The sequence below is a fragment of the Bactrocera oleae genome, chromosome 6 (assembly GCF_042242935.1).
Source record: "Bactrocera oleae isolate idBacOlea1 chromosome 6, idBacOlea1, whole genome shotgun sequence".
Lineage (NCBI taxonomy): Eukaryota > Metazoa > Arthropoda > Insecta > Diptera > Tephritidae > Bactrocera > Bactrocera oleae.
The window spans coordinates 34,784,771-34,800,160 of record NC_091540.1 but is presented as its reverse complement, the minus strand read 5'-3'; the positions used below and the strand labels follow the sequence as shown (position 1 = coordinate 34,800,160).

The window sequence follows — 15,390 nt, the reverse complement described above, 5'->3', positions numbered from 1 at the left end:
CTCGTAAACAACAATGTGTTAAGCGGTTGTTGTAAGGTGGTGAGATGGTCGAACACCTGCGTCCCTGCTTGCATGATGAATTATGAGTAGAATACATAACGATAAATATGGTATTTACCACTTGTTTATTGTTAGCAAATAGATAAATGATTCTTTTGCATACATACACACAAGCATATGTATTTTGAAATGAGAGCGGAAAAAATGCTGCAGGCGAGAGCGCGACATTCATTAGCAAGCCGTGCAGTAATTAATTGGCGATTTATTGTAGGATTGTGCAATTAATCAGCGAATTAATAAATCACAATAGGTGACTGAAATGTGGCAAAAGAAATTGTAGAAAATGTCAACTATATTCTGAAACCGTAAAATTATCTTTGTGACTCTTGTAGGTGCGTGCAAAATAATTAATATTTTTTTTAAACTATTTTGACCATTCGAAATAATTCAATGAAACAAGTCTATAGGCAGTTGGGTTGAAAATACAAAGATTTTTCAACTTTTTGTTTTTGTTGGTTTACGCCAATCAACCAACAACGCTCGAGGAACTCGAAGACAACGTTCAGCGAATTTGGCCGACATTTTGTTCAAATCATAAATGGCATAAAATTATCTTCATAACAAAAGAAAAAAAAAACAGCAGAACCCATTTGGACCAAGTTTGAGTGTTTTATTTCATTTTAACATCGCGTGATTCTTGTTGGCTAAAGAATAATTGTTGATTAAAATAAAATTTACTTGATCTAATTTATATAAATTTGTTTTGTTGGAACTAACTACTAATCTGAGAAATGTATTTTTTTAACTTTAAATTTTGTTAAATTTATTTTTTTACGTTAAATAGACAGAATATTTTTGCCTTTACCGTGATTAACAGTTGAATTGAATTAAAACGAAAAATATAAATATCGAAATATTATTTTACATATTTATACACAAAAAAGCCTTTTTCATGTATGTATATATATATTCTATATATCTTACTTCTAACTAACTTAAAAGCCCATAAATAATGACATCACTGTCGCACCATGAAGACAGATTCTTGAATAAATTACCCGTTAATTAAAAAATAATATCACGCAAGCAATTAGTTTAAGCCTTTGCCAAGTAGTCGAGCCTCAACACTTCATTAAGTTTTTGTGAGCTAAGAGTAAATTTTTCCATTGTTTTCTTGCCACTTCGGCAAGAACTTAAGAAATACTTCTTTTAAATAAGAACAAGAATAGGTATAGGTAAAGGGACATCAAAATACATACACAGACCTATGGAAGTGCGCACTTAGTTGTAACATGTGACTTAACCTTTTCTACAAACGTGTGTTTACGACGGCGTTTGCCGTTATCTTGCAAAGTTAAGATCGTAATAATGGTAACTTCCCCTTCATCATATGTGCAACACTTTTTTGTACTTACTCATTAATGTCGAGCTGTAGTTTAGTGATTTATATACTCGTATGAAATAGTTAAAAAAGGCAGGCTGCATCATATAGCGATGTGTGCGGCCATCACTTGAATACATTTATTTGAAAAAGGAGAGAAGAGGAAGGTATAATGTGGATGTGATCGGCTTTTAGAATTTTAAAATTTCTTTACAAGTTTTTACTTTAATGTAAACCAAATATGATACGTGCAATTATCCAGTAATTGAAAGTCGTTAGCTAAGTAATATAAATATAACACTTACATTTGTATGTAGATAGGAGTTTAACAGAGAATTGGAGCTTTATAAAACGAACTTCGCTGTTCAATACATCATATTTAAGGAGTAGTATTGAATTTGAGGAACTGCTCCTTTGCCTCAGCATAAGTATACTTTTCTTTACAAGTTTAGTCTTAGAAACAAAATGAAAAGTATCGAAACTTTTTCTTCCTTTCTTCTTACAGTAATAAACTACTAGATCATTTTAAATTATTCTATACCCCATCATCTTCAATAAACACTACAAACCCTATAACACCTAACAATTTACATAAAAAAAATATTTTCAGGAAGTTGAAAGAAAACGAACGAAACGGTTTGAAATTTGGTACACATGTTTCTTGGTATCGTAAGATGGTTGGTATTGCAGATATGCGTAATCGGACCATTGCCACGCCTACAAACGCCATTAATCAAAAACAAATAAATTGCCATAATAGAGCCAAATAAGATACAAGACTGTTATTTGGTACAACGAATCACATTAAGGGGCATCTGCAGTTTTATTATTTAAAAAGTGGGCGCGGCTCCGCCATCTAATAGGTTTAATGTACATATCTCCTAAACTGCTAAAGCTATAACAACCAAATTCGCTCAGGACAATATTTTTAGCATCCCTATCGACAGTGTGAAAATGGGTGAAGTCAGGTGATGACAGCGCCCACTACCCATATAACTGTACTGTTAAAAACTACTCAATGTGCGATAGCTGATTAAATAAACGAGTCAGAGGCCATAAAATTAACACATAGGATGGTACAATTAAGGGTTACAATGTACAAGGGTCGTGGCTCCGCCCAGCTTTAAGAGAAACCAATTTCAACCAAATGCGTTAGGTAACGTTCTTCTAACATTCCTATGTTACAGTGCGGAATGGGACTACAACCACGCCTACTTCATATATAACACAATTTTAAATTTCAGCTGATTCTCTCACTTTCTAGTATGCAAATCAAGCAAAAAATGGTGTTTCGGGATTAAACTTTGCACGAATAATGCCTTTAAAGTAAATCACCTCATGACCAATAGTTGTCCAAATCAAACCTAAACTGTTCAAGCCCCTAGGTATACAATATGTAGACCCGAGGACATATAGCTGACTTTTTACCGAAAATATCGGACAATATGTGAGATATATAATTGAAATTCAGAGAGGCTCTTTCCTGATAATAGTATATCTATATGTCAAAAATGGGCTGAATCGGGACAATACTTCCTTTAGCCCCCATATACATAATATAAAGATTTTTGAACTTCCGGGTGACCTTATACCGCATATATCGGCCAATAATAACTCTCCTAAAAAATTAAAGAGCGTGTTTTAATCATAACAGTGTATCTTTGTGCCTAAAATGGATAAAATTGAGTGAAAACTTGATCTAGCCCCATATAACTAATATCAGGATTTTCGAACATCCGGCTGACTTAACATACCATCAGCCTCTTCCTTCGGGTTAATATTATATAACATACATATATTTCATTTCAAGGTGTTTTTAATATAATTTTTGCTGACGCGAACTAAAATACAGCAATAAAACTAAGTCTAAGTTTATGGCCTTCAATATAGGTCAGGAAGATACTAAATTTGATTGTAATTTATTCACGATTTGATTTTTGCAAGTTGCAAGAGTATAAAATGTTCAGTTACACCTGAAATTAGATCTTCCTAACTTGTTGGTATTAACTTTGCGCTCTCATAATTTCGCCTCCACATAACCCCACAGGTGTTCAATGGGACTGGGGTATGGACTCTGGGGAGGATGCAGCAGCACTTTTTTAATTGTACAACAACCATTTCTTAACCTCTAAAGCAGAATGCTTCGGGTCGTTATCCTGAATAATATTTTAAATATTGCTCCCACTGCATTTCTTTTGTTGCCATTGCTCGACACTGACAGTCTTATTTAATTGTTTATATACTAGCGCATGACCTTCCTTACGCCATAAAAATCGACGATCATCAGATACCAATAAATCAAATTTGATCTAATCTGTAAAAATTACAGAATCCCAAAATTCGTTATCACAGTAGATATACTTTTTGGAATATAATAAACGTTTACTTATATTTTTCATCGATTATTGTGGCTTGTTTCGTCGTGTATACGCTCTAAAATCGGGTGAAAGCAAGAAGTTCCGAACAGTTTGAGATGGAGTTTTGCAATGCCAGCTTTCTCCAACTCCTTTGAGTTAGAGACATTAGATATTTTAGGGTCAATACTCCTTGGCGTTAGTGACATCGTATATTTTAGGGTGTTCCTAAATACTCCGAGCAACTGTACTTTGAGCTTGCAAATTTGTTTGGGCATTCCACTACCATCAAGTCTTCCAACTCTACTAGTCTTTTTGAATTTAGCAATTATGTACTGAACAATATTATGTTATGTTTGTTCTCTTTCCAATACTTGACTACCTGAGCCTGTAAATCTTTATTTGTTTGTTTATTCACAAAACAAAGTGACCATACTCATATAATACCAGAAAAAAATAACGGACCCTACTTGAAAACTGCATTCAAAGTGTTGCCAACGTAAGTCTAAAATTTTGTTTTGACTGCTCAAAAGTGAGATATTTTAATTTTATGCAATCGTTAACATCAAAATTGATTTATTGCTAAAATTTTTTTAAAAATACTTACACTACGTAACATCTCATATTTTTACTCTTGGTTGCAGTTTAAAAGCTTAACAATGGTAATTTAACAGAAAAGTCCCTTCAAAGTCAAAGCATCTCTCTGTACAAGTTTTTTTTTGGTTCACTGTATATACATATGTATCAGTGTTGGTATATAATTTCTTTATCGCCTTACTCAAGTCATGTGTCGCGGATTTTCCAATAACATTTAACCGTTTAACGAAGTAATAATCTTTGCATAATTTACGGCGCATTTACGCCGCATTTAGTCTAGCAATTTTCAAAAATTGTTGTCAATGAACAAGTTTATTTAAATTCTTTACTTATCACACACGCATAAATTATGAAACCTCCGTCGAGGGGCAATGGAGTGAGTTACAAGAGTATTACACACGTCATTTGTGTAAATGATATGTGGCAAACAAACGCCACACATGCCTTGTATGTATGTGTGTGTGTGATTGCGATACTGCGTCAGGCAGATGACGGAGTCTGGATAACGACATTTGTGCTGAATCGAAGCATCGGCGGTATAACATGTGTGTTACCAACCCTCTAGCGTGCGGCGTGAGTCTGGGTCTCAGCGAGGGGTGCTAACTATGGGGTATACAGCTTTGTTGATTTAGTTTTAAAAGTTGTCAAATATATTGTTTGCCAAATTATTATACAAATATTGTGAAAATGTGTGAAAATTGTTGTAGTGTTTGCATTGTTATTTTTTTATTTTTTAACTTCAAGACAAATGAATATGTAAAGTGTAATTTAGTGGAAATTCAACCAAGTAAAGTACTTTAAGAAGTAGTTGAAACACAGAAGAACTTAGCGTATTGGAAAATATGGGAGTCCCAATGTAGTATTTTTGGTTTTGTTTTTGGTTTTTGCTGTTATTTTATGGAGTTAAGTCAGTTTAGGATCTCCAAAAATATCGAATTTTTTTAGAACTCTAAAAACAATATAAAATTGGTCGAATAGTGAAAAAATATTTCCCTGTCCAATCCGCTATAATGCCGAAGCATTTGGGTCAGTCAGCTTCAGCATGTAAAAATTTAAACTCAGTTTTCTGGAAACTACATTTTTCAAATCGGACGACAATAGCAATCGGAAATATAATATTTACTAGAAACTTTAACTATAGCTTAATAGTTATATTATCTGCATGCGATTTTACTATTATTGCTTTTTTTATTAGCAAGTTAATGTTAAGGACGGTGCGCCCCAAATATTTCTTCTTTTTAAAATTTTTTTTTTCATTATATTACGATTCAGCATTGAAAAATATATACAATTCTAAATTTTCATAGTTATACGATCAACCCCTGATTTTTAATCGCGATTTTTATATTATTCTGTTGCATCCACAGATTCACATGATAGCAATCGAATATAATAATTGTAGTACATATACAATAATTATAACCCAACGATTACCCTCCTCCCGCCCAACCGACGCGAGGGGCGCAATCCGCATACATGCGGAATTAGCCGAGTCAGAAAAGGCAAGAGAGTTTTTTAAGTGTTGAGATCTAAAACTGCTCAGCTACAGAAACAAAAATGTCAACAGCTAAGATTTATAGTTACAATATAATAAATTGTTACATTTTCATTCATTCAGAGAAAACAATAAAGTCTTTTTAATTTTGAAAAGTGAGTCAGATAAGTCAAATGTGCTGGAGAATTAAAATCATGACTTGTTTAGTTCAAAATTTGATCTACAGGATTTTAACAGTAAAGGTCTATACTGCCTCGAAAAGCGAACCGGGATATTAAATTTAATTTCAGACAGGAGAAAAGAACTGCAAACTGTTCCATTCAAGATTTTTACTAAGAATATTATGCCAAGCATTTCCCTACGACTAGAAAGTGTAGGTAGATTAATAAGTTTTAAACGACTAGTGTATGGAGGTAGACTTACCCTAGAATCCCATCGGAAATGCGCTAAGGCGAAAAGTAAAAATTGTTTTTGAACAGCCTCTAACTTGTCAGAATGGATTTGGTAGTTAGGGTTCCATACAACAGAGCCATATTCCAATATAGGTCTAACCAAAGTTGTATAAAGTGTTTTAGTAATATACGGATCTCTAAATTTGTTTAGACCAACGCTTAACTAAAATGTACAATATGTAAATAGTTTTCATATAAAGTTCTATAAACCAATCAGCCATCTCAACTAGAAAACACCACAGGATGGGGACAAAAAGAAGTCGGCTTATTTTATTCCCATCAAGTCAAGTTAATTTTATTCTCATAATGAATTTAACATAACTTCTATTTGCATCTCGAAAACTCGTATTTTGCTCGAACCAAACAGCTCTACACTCACCGAATTTTTTAATTGTGTAGGCATATGGCTATTTTTGGTGCCTTTGTACAAACCTTTATTCAGAAGTACCACACTATTTTACATAGGCTCAATCGAAAAAATAGCTGTCTGCAAGCAAGGCACACCAGTTGTTGCATGCCCCGGTTCATTCAAATAAAATAAGTAAATGGACAACAGTATCAAACACATACAGATGCATACCTTGCACTAAGCTTGCTAGAAGATGACAATCATTGGCTTGCTGAAGCAGCATTATACGGCACAGAAACACAGGCTCGTCTACTATTTGCTATACTACCGACGACATGTTTTGCGGCCCGATCACAAATGTTGTAGGATAATTCCAAAAATTTGATGCAAGGTGCAATGATATAACGATATCATTTAGTGACGCAATGTACAATGAAGCATTGACTGCTATTGCGAAATTTACCAATCAGTCAATTCGGTATGAATTTACCGAATAGGAGTGCATCTGATTTAATCAATACAGATATACTTGAATATAAATCGTGGAATGAAGTATGATACTGTCGAATTGGCAGCGACTGTTTCTCGTAATGTTCCAATATGGTGCTAAATGATGAATAAAAAACAAATATTGTTTACACGATATGAGTCATTAAAAATATACTTTTGATCTGCAACGCATATGTATTCTTTATTGATATTCTTAAGACTAACTTGTTATATAGATCTTACTGCTATTTATGTACTATTCTACTAACCCGTGGGTTTACTTATTAGTGCCGTTTCACATTGGGACTCGAAAGAGTCTCATACCAGTTTATTGTGGGCGAGGGGACGACGAGGAAAGACGAAGGGACCGTGCCACTCGTGTTCGGGTGGCACGCTTTGTGTTCTTGTTCGCAACAGCTCGCTGCTACCCTTTTCAGCATTCCTTTTCACTTTCAATTTTTTTGAATGGTTGCAAGAGCGCTCGTTTTCAAATGAATTCGATCGCAAATTTGAGTTCTGTTATCTATTTTTGTATGTAATATGCAAATACGTATGCATAGAATAATAGAAATATTATGACAAATTGTAAATATGGAGAAAATTAAGATATAGATTATGGAGTAAAGAAATTATGAATTTTTAATACGGAGTAAAGAAATTATGAGTTTTTAATACTTAAAGATTAGGAAATTACTATTATAAATTTGGCCTTGAAAATATTAGTAGCGGATATTCAATACATTCTTGTGGATTAGAGAATTCCCGTCTTTAGTATTTCTTTGAAACTATTTAGCGGGTAGGTACTTGTATCATGCATATTGTTCTATTGTGTGAATGCCCAGAGCGACACCAAAAGAAAATTTGAAAAACATCAGACTCTTTTGAATCCCTGTGTAAAAGTGCACTTACTAGTTGAAAGTTGCTTACATATAATATATTTTTTGTTTAGATACATTTCATTTGTTCAAAGATAATGGTGTTTTGATACATTCATAACACATAAGGTTCTTTTGATCCCTACAAGAAACTGCTGATGGATTCACCGATACACTTACATTTGTTATGTCAGTACTGACGGTCAATTGACCGCCACATTCCTATGGTTGTTACTTAATAATTAATGGTAGAAACATGAACTACAATATTTCCATGTATAGGTAGCTATCAATAATTGTAATTTAATAAACGTATATTTCATCTTCATTCCTTTTTCAATTATAATTACATCTCAAACACACTTGTAGTGTTAGTAACTTTCAAAAATATTTCATAAAAAAAATGTTTTTTTTTTAAATATTTCCTTACAATGTTTGCCGGAACAGCTAGTATCAATATAATATTTTTTATACACCTAAATATGTGTTTAATAAAGTCTTAAAGACAAAAATTCGATTCCTTTTTCGTTACTACCAGAACAAATTGACAAAGTTAAGCCTGATTTTAAGGCTCTAAACTGCCCTAGCCTCTTAAAAATTTCCTGAAATACATGTTTTTCTTTTTTCAATTTTTTTTTTTTGTTATTTAGTTTATTTTATTTTTTAATTATTTACCTTTTTTTTCTTCACTTTACTACTTTTTATTCAAAACGCAATCAAATTTTTTTGAAAGCTGCTTGCGTTAAGCCTCAAAAGCCCATGTATTATCCTTGCCACATTGACAGCTTTTCTACACAATTTGATTTGGCTCATAAAAAACAAAAAAAACTGAACTCAACCCATTCAAAGGCAATAAAATTTCCACTTGAAGCAATCAACAATGGTCACAACTGACCCACAACAAACCCTTGACCGAAATATTAGCAGTGTAATTCTGTGTGAGACGTAGACAAGACGAGTGACCCGAGCTTAACGTGTCATTACCCTGCACAGCAGAAATGTCAATAAACAACAACACTTTATGTCATGCATACAAAAAATATTTCGCTCGGTTATTGTAAATATTTTCATATTTTCTCGCAAAAAACCCGAAGCATGTACATCAAACGTGATAGTTTATTTACATGCCAGAGTTATCGTAACAAAAGGATAAAACTCTTTCCTCGAAAAAAGTACAACTTACTAATATACATATATATTGTATATTACATAAAAAAGTGTCGGCGTCATGTATATAGTTATATAGAGCTTAACCACTTTTTATGAAGCTTATTGCATTTTTATAACATTTATCTGCTTAGTATTTCCGCTTGCTGAAGAAGAAAGCATCATTTTACTCATTTTGTGTGTTCGTTTTTCTTGCAGTTACCAGACGCCAAAGATTTGCACAATATGTCACTTGTCGGGAGCTACGGCACACACCTGCTGCACAGCTTCCATCCCCACCTGCTACAGACGCTCAACCATGGCATGTTGGCTGCGAATAGCGGCCCAGCGAGTTACTTTGCCAACGACCGCGGACTCGGCAAACCATCGGTATTATCGAATTTTCAACTGCCGTCGGCGTTTTCACCACCCAAATATATTGGCATATCACTGGATCAGGTAAGTTTTGTAATACATATCACAGGGGTCTTCTTACACTGGTCGAGCTTAAGGTTAAGCATTGAGCAGCTTTCCACGAAACTCATTCAGAATTCGATCTACGATACATAACATATGTAGTGTATGTCAAGTAGAAAAAGAAGTAGCATTCCGCTGTGGTAACCCGCACGCAGAAGGTAGCTTCAAATTAAATGACTACAATTCTAAAATGAGTATAAGAGTACGCCAACCGCCAATTCTGACGTAATTCTTTTGAGTAGAGAAGAAGAATCATAGAACAACATGTGAATTGTAAACAAAAATGGACTTAATTTATTAGTTTTTAGTGAAATGAATAGAATAATCTGGCGGGAAAATAATTGCCAAATGAAAGTTGAAAAATGGTTTTCTTATTACATACAAAAACGGGTAATAACGTTTAAATATCCGAACATATGGTAAATATTCCTTTGAAACCAAGCGCTGTTGCAACCATGAAAGGAATTTCAAAATGAAAAGGAATGCAAAATTGGGTGGCAGCGAGCTGTTACGGAAAATAACGCAAAGTGTGCCATCTAAGCACTAGAGGCGCGGTCTCTTCGTCTCCTCGCCTACGAAAACCGGTTTGGGCGGCAATAAGAGTCCTCGTCTGAACATACTCATATAGTACATGGCTCATGTAGTTTACACAATTTTGCGTGTTCACAATGTAAGCTTTGTGAACTGTTTTCACCACGCATTTACAATCACCAAACTATCTATGGGTCAGCTAACCACAAGGTGAAAACGGTTCTGTCAGTTGAAGCTATCATTCAGTTAAGCTACCAGCGGTTAAGGATAATATTAACCAGACATTGAGAAAACAGCCCTAAGTGCATGATTAAAAGGATTGTTATTGCGATGCATCCAGCAGTAGTTTATTTTATTATTCGCTTTTTTGGAAACTCTTATATCCGAAAGAAAACTAAGAAAAATCGTTTTTAATAGTTTATTTGCATCATAGTTATTGCAACTCCCCACCGCATACTTTATTTTCTAAAATCAATATTTTTTATACTTTAAATTTAAATAAATACAAGCTTCACAATCGCAATTCATTTTAGTCATTAATTAATTGGCAATTATGTTGTAAAAAGATAAGTGTATTTATTTGAAAATAACCCAAATATTTTCACGCAACACTATTCTATTCATTTAACTAAAATATTTTAACCAAAAATTAATAAAGTATGGATATTTCACGAATTAAGAAAAGTGTTTACGTTTTCGTTTACAATTTACAAACTGTTCTATGCTTCTACTTCTACTTCTCAACTCAAAACAATTCCGTCACAAGATGGCGGCATAGTAGAATTTGTTTTTGTAATCTTGTTACAGCCCAAAACGATAAAAGTAATGGTAAATTCTTGTCGTAATCTTGTATTCTATCATTTTTGCTACAACTCTGTTTTTCAGCCTAGATTGAAAATTATCGGGGCGAGAGCAAATGGGTTTTTACTCTAATCAGCAAGTTAGTAGCATTTTCCTGGATACCCAAGCTACAATTTTCGCAATCTGCTGCAGAGCCCTTACTGCATATAGTCATGAGAAGCCACAATCAATAGACTTTTATTGTATTTTAGACTTCATTTAAGCTCAGTAAAAACCATTTGGATTCCCAGTTCTACATGCAACCTAGCACAAAACTATTTAGAATAATATTTGCAAAAGAAAAATAAGATAGGCTAGGACTGCAGTGAAATGCGGCCAATTGCGGATTGGCATTCTATGTATAAGCCTCCTCTTTCCATCAACCATTTTTAAACACCACAAAATACGCGAAATAAATATAGAATTATACTTGTATATGTACAAATATTCAGAACTATGAAACGAATTAATTGTCTGCGCGTTTATATTATATATTCATTGGTATCAAAAAATGTTGGTGTTGCAAGTGGACGCAAGTGGTTAATACTTTAAGGTCTATAGTTTCATAATCAAACTTCCGTTTAAAGATTTTCCCGATTGTATTAGCTCTGTAGTATTAAGATCAGGATGACGAGACGAGTTGAATTCCGAGTGACTGTCTGTCTGCTCTCCCGTCCGTCTGTGCAAGCTTTAACTTGAGTAAAAATTGAGATATTTTGATAAAACTTGGTACACCTATTCCTTCTCCCATTTAATATTATAGATGGGCGACATCGGACTACTGCTACGCTCACAAAATTCCATTAATTAAAAACGTATTAAGGGCCATAACTAAGCCAAAATTTAAGATAAACAAGTAAGGAAGGATGTAACCTAACATTTTATACTCTCGCAAAGTCAAATGGTATACTCGTTTTAGATTTCTTTGTGGATCTTGCCGCCTTGTTCTTGTTGACGGATATTTTCGGTAAAAAGTCAACAATAGGCACTCGGGTCCACATATTCCGTACCTAGGGGCTTGAACAGTTTTGGTTCAATTTAGATAATTTTTGGTCACAAGGTGGCATACTTTCAACGTATTATTTACGCAAAGTTTTACGCTAATATAATCATTGTTGCTTGGTTTGCATTCTGGAAAGTGAAAAAATCAGATGGAATTTAAAATGATGTTATATGGGATACAGGCGTGGTTGTAATCCGATTTCGCCCATTTTCGTACTATAACATAGAAATAGGAGAATAATATTATGTACCAAATTTGGTTGAAATCGGTTAAGTAGATCCCAAGATATGGGTTTTCACCTAAAAGTGGACGGTGCCACGCCCACTGACTAATTTAATAATAATAATAACCCAACGATTACCCTCCTCCCGCCCAACCGACGCGAGGGGCGCAATCCGCATACGTGCGGAATTAGCCGAGTCAGAAAAGGCAAGAGAGTTTTTTAAGTGTTGAGATCTAAAACTGCTCAGCTACAGAAACAAAAATTTCAACAGCTAAGATCTAAAGTTACAATATAATAAATTGCTACATTTTCATTTATTAAAAGAAAACAATAAAGTCTTTTTAATTTTGAAAAGTGAGTCAGATAAGTCAAATGTGCTGGAATGAGAATTAAAATCATGACATATACGGCGGAATGGCTCGTTTAGTTCAAAATTTGATCTACAGGATTTTAGCAGTAAAGGTCTAAACTGTCTCGAAAGGCGAACCGGGATATTAAATTTAATTTCAGACAGGAGAAAAGAACTGCAAACAGTTCCATTCAAAAGTTTCACTAAGAATATTATGCCAAGCATTTCCCTACGACTAGAAAGTGTAGGTAGATTAATAAGTTTTAAACGACTAGTGTATGGAGGTAGACTTACCCTAGAATCCCATCGGAAATGCGCTAAGGCGAAAAGTAAAAATTGTTTTTGAACCGACTCTAACTTGTCAGAATGGATTTGGTAGCTAGGGTTCCATACGACAGAGCCATATTCCAATATAGGTCTAACCAAAGTTGTATAAAGTGTTTTAGTAATATACGGATCTCTAAATTCTTTAGACCAACGTTTAACAAAACTGAGGACAGCTTTTGCTTTCAAGACCATGGTATCAATATGAAGTCTGAAATTAAGCTTAGGGTCCAGATTAACTCCCAAATCAACATAGTTAAAAACTTGCTCCAGAATATGGTGTTTTATTACATAAGAAAAGGGGTGCACAGATCTACGGGAAAAGCACATCGTCTTACATTTATTGAGATTCAATGGCAAATCATTTCTATCACACCATGCAACCAAATTGTTTAAGTCTGTTTGCAACAGACACCTTTCCTCAGTTGAAGTGTATGATTTAAAAAGCTTTACGTCGTCAGCGTATAATAAAATTTTTGAGAATTCTATTACTGAAGAGATATCGTTATTAAACAACAAGAACAGAATCGGGCCAAGATGACTACCTTGCGGAACACCTGAAGAAACATTAATTGTATCTGAAGGTGTATCCCCAAATATCACTCGTTGTGTTCTGTTATAAAGATAGGAAGATACCCATTGAAGGAATCTTGGCTGAAAGCCCAGCAGATCAAGTTTATGTATGAGAATCGAGATATTTACTTTATCGAAAGCTTTGCTAAAGTCTGTGTATATAACATCCATATGCTTATGTTCCCTAAAACCCAATGATACATGGTTTACAAATTCAAGTCAGTTTGTTATAGTCGAATTCCCTTTACGAAATCCATGCTGAGATGAGGAAATTAACGGAGAAATCGAACAGGTTATATGGTCAGTGATGATAGCTTCAAAAAGTTTAGGTATAACTGATAGTTTTGCGATACCTCTATAGTTTTCAATGTTGGATCCAAATCCACTTTTATGCAAAGGGATTAGAAATGACTGTTTCCATATTGAAGGAAATATACCGTGTTTAAGAGAGGAATTAAATATCCTTGTCAAAGGCAAGTAAATATATTTGTCAATATTTTTTAGGAAGCATGAGGGTATCATGTCTGGGCCATAACTAAAAGATGGTTTTAACTTATTTAAATTAAATAGGACGTCTTCTTCAGAAATAAGTGGAGCGTTAATTAAAGTATTCGAACACAGCACTTGCTGATAAGAAAAAGTTTTGGAAGAATTATTACAGTAGTTTGACTTGAAAAATTCTGCAAACATATTGGATATAATATCATTGTCACTTGAAATGATAGATTTGTATTTCATTGCGGACGGAAATTTGGAAATCCTGCGTTTGGAGTTGACGAAATCATAAAACGATTTTGGATTACTTACAATATTTTTTTTTACTTTATTTAAGTAATTATTATAACATTTTTTGTTTAGGTCAAAATATTGTCGACGCAATAGAGAATATTTAGAATAGTCGACAAGTGAACCGGTTTTTTTAAAATGTTTAAAGGCTCGAGTTTTTCTGTTTTTCAATTTATATAACTCTTTCGAAAACCACAGATCTATACTTTTGCTTTTATTAACAATTACGTGTTGTTCCAATACTTTTCAAATAATTTCATAATAATGTTATTAAAATGAGAGACACTCAATTCAATGTCACCATTATAATTAGGCCATGTTATTGTAGAAAGTTCTGTATTTAACTTTTTAAAATTAGCTTTTGCAAAGTTAAACCGAGTACAGAAGCACGAAGTTTGATGATTATTATCCCGTACAATGCCTGAGATTTCGACAGATATTTCCAAAGCAGGATGATATGAGTCCTCTGGTAGAACAAGAGGATTACTCTGAATAACACTTTGCAGAGGTATCAACGTATACTAAATCTAAGCATTTACCAAATTTATTCGGAATCAAATTAATTTGGTTCAGACCCAACTCGCACATTTTTTCGAAAAACTCATTAAAACATGACCGATTGCAAATCGGCACGATATAGTCATCGAAAGGTTTCCACGAAGCACACGGTAAATTGAAATCACCTAATACAATTATTGAATCTGCATTATTTGCCATCGAGGTAGCACTATTTATTATAGAAGCATGCTGCATGTATACAGATAAGTCCGAATGGGGTGGTATATAAGATACGGTTAAATAAATAAAGCAACTATTAACGTATACTCTAATACATTTAAACTCAAAAGAGTCGGTCCCTGGAACAATAATATTTTCAGATGAGATAGAGGAATGCACGGCAAATAGAACACCTCCACCGATTCTGTTCAGTCGATCACATCTAAAAATTTAAAATTCGCTGTTTAAAATCTCATTATCAAAAATGTGAGGTTTTAACCAAGTTTCTGTAAATCCAATTATATGGAAATTAAAATTGGAACTGTTCAAATACAAGTCAGTTAATTTTGTATTAAGACCTCTAACATTTTGATAATAAATGCTTAGCGAATTTCTACCAATCAGTTTTTTATATCGGTGGTTGCTTTT

General features: G+C 33.7%; 1 protein-coding gene across 3 annotated transcripts in view; it reads left to right on the top strand.

Moving 5' to 3' along the window:
• The window catches only part of tey (teyrha-meyrha), a 65,494-nt gene that overhangs the window by 16,848 nt on the left and 33,256 nt on the right, over positions 1–15,390 (top strand). For all 3 annotated transcript variants that reach the window (XM_070111347.1, XM_036370776.2, XM_036370778.2), the window contains exon 2: positions 9,358–9,597. In XM_070111347.1, coding sequence (XP_069967448.1) covers positions 9,358–9,597 — 240 coding nt within the window. The remainder of the gene's footprint in view (positions 1–9,357; positions 9,598–15,390) is intronic.